The following is a 2,220-nucleotide window of genomic DNA, read 5'->3' on the forward strand; positions in this document are numbered from 1 at the left end:
TTGGACGCCCCGTCCCAGCACTAGAGGCAATTGGGGCGGTCAAAATTGCATCATCTTGAGGAAAAGCATAGGGTAAGAATAGGATTTGCATTTTTTTTATAAAAACGTAAAATTAAACATCGCACGTGCAGGGATTTTATTCCTTAACGCTGGAATTTTATTATAAAAAAAAAACTCGCACGTGCAGGGATTTTATTCCTTAACGCAGGAATTTTATTAATCGGGTCGGACATCCGGATCGGGCTGTGGGTATCGGATCCAAGGCGGGTTCGAGATTAAGATAGGAAAGCCCCGCGCGCTTTCGCATTCCGCTTCTATTTAAGAGGACCAAACGCACTGCACCAGAACAACTGCCAAGTGCAACCGTGGGAAACTAAAGTGTGAAGGATGGGTAAGAGAAGGACGGAGATAAAGGAGATCCAGGAGAAGGATCGCAGGCAGGTGACATTCTCGAAGCGACGCAAGGGTTTGTTCAAGAAGGCAGCAGAACTTTCCGTTCTGACCGGTGCTCAGGTGGCCATGTTCACGTTTTCACCCGACGGAAAGATTTTCACCTTCGGCCAGCCCTCCGTTGATGCCGTTGTTGACGCCTATCTTGGAGGATCGACGGGGAGCATCTCCGGTACTAATCGCTGCTCTGAGGAAGAAGCTGAAGTAATTATGACGAAGGTTTGCGATCTCCAGCGTCAGATCGATGTCGAGAAAGGCAAGAATCGTGTTGTGGAAGAGTTGAAGATGAACGCCAGCGTCTGCGAAGCATCTGCCGCTTGTCAACAAATCGGCATCGCAGGATGACATGTTTGATGACTTGGAGTTGGAGTCTTTATTGAGTGGTGTTTTTCCGAAGTTCGATGTTCCTCCTTATAAAACATAGTTCGTCATTGTTGTTATTGCAGCTCCTGGTCGCTTCCTTTCGGACAGACATTCCACACTTGTAATTTTTACCGATCACAGATCAGATACTTCTTGCTTGTATTCTTTTGATAGATTATATGTACGGTTAGTTTTACTCAGTAATTTGCATATTTAAGCTGACGTTTACATTCAATCTAAATATCTGATTCTTTAAAGTGAATTTTCATGTTCTTGAAAAATTGTGTGCTTCCAAATCGTCAATTGGCATTGCCGGAAACAACACCGTCATCAAAATTATGCTCAGAGTCGGCGGGTGGGAATCGTTTGTTTCTAACCTTTGCTTTGTCCCAGATCAGTAATCTTCAATCGAAAAACGGAAAGTGAAAAAGAGATACTGTGGGCTGTGGGTTAGAGAGAGATTTGATAGGCAGAGGCACGTTCCACGTTTCTTTCTTTTCTCTTTCCGTTCACACTGTGGAAACCCTCTTGTCCAGGAAATCTCCAGTCGAAACAGATTCGGACGCGAGATTTTGTTCAGTTGCATCTCTGCTCTGTCTTTCTTATCAAGTAATGATGTTAAATTTGACCAATTAGTGGTGTTAAATTCGACCAGGTCACTTACTTTGAGGTGACAAAGGGTGTCCAGTTGGAGTGCAACAAGGTAGTTGGAGTGGAACAAGGTTTTATAAACGTGATGTTATTGGTCATTTTAGACCCTTTGATTACTTGGGAGGGGGTTCGAAGTCCTCCCTCCTTTGTTAATGGTTTGTAGCTATTTTTAATTTATCATCAGGCTTAATAGTTTTTCAAATGAATGGTTTCTTGACTATAAGTCTCTACCACCACCATGTTGGTTTCAAAAATATGTAAATATATAAAAAAATAAGTTAATCAACAATATCAGTCTTGACATAATACCACCAGTGTGATAAATATATAACAATACACCATGACCTAAACTCTGTTGATTAATAAGTTAATACCGGATACTTACCATATGAGGAATACCTTAGTTTAAACTTAGGTTATGAATCTTTTTCAAACTTGAAAGGAAAGGGGAAGAATGGATGAGAAACTGATTGTTGTGGTCCTCTTCCAGAGCACCCATGATGTCCAAGACCTCTCTGACTATGCAAATCTAGTGAGTTTAGCTTCCAAGAATCCTCAAACTCGTCGAAAACTGAAAAAGTGAGAGGAAGAGAGAGAGAGAGAAAAAGAGTTTTGTGAGTGAGTGTGTGAGCACAAAATATAGAAAAAGTCTAGTGTAGAAGCAACACAAAAGTAGTTGGAGGAAGAAGAGATGGCTAGAGAAAATCCTTGGGGAGGAACAATTAGGATTTTTTTCCAAGACAAAGTTACCCTTAT

At 41.5% G+C, this 2,220-nt stretch overlaps 1 protein-coding gene across 1 annotated transcript; it reads left to right on the plus strand.

Moving 5' to 3' along the window:
* Nucleotides 1-387: 387 nt before the first annotated feature.
* LOC137936268 (agamous-like MADS-box protein AGL61) lies at nucleotides 388-795 on the plus strand. The gene has a single exon (XM_068780852.1). The coding sequence runs from the start codon at nucleotides 388-390 to the stop codon at nucleotides 793-795; it is 408 nt and encodes a 135-aa protein (XP_068636953.1).
* The last annotated feature ends 1,425 nt before the right edge of the window (nucleotides 796-2,220 follow it).

The sequence above is a fragment of the Aristolochia californica genome, unplaced genomic scaffold (assembly GCF_029961685.1).
Source record: "Aristolochia californica isolate CCGP_79_NKW_82.1479 unplaced genomic scaffold, dmAriCali1.0.hap1 SCAF_7, whole genome shotgun sequence".
Lineage (NCBI taxonomy): Eukaryota > Viridiplantae > Streptophyta > Magnoliopsida > Piperales > Aristolochiaceae > Aristolochia > Aristolochia californica.

Excerpts from the sequence above, each read along its gene's own strand:
- LOC137936268 (XM_068780852.1), top strand. The coding sequence starts at position 388 with ATGGGTAAGAGAAGGACGGAGATAAAGGAGATCCAGGAGAAGGATCGC.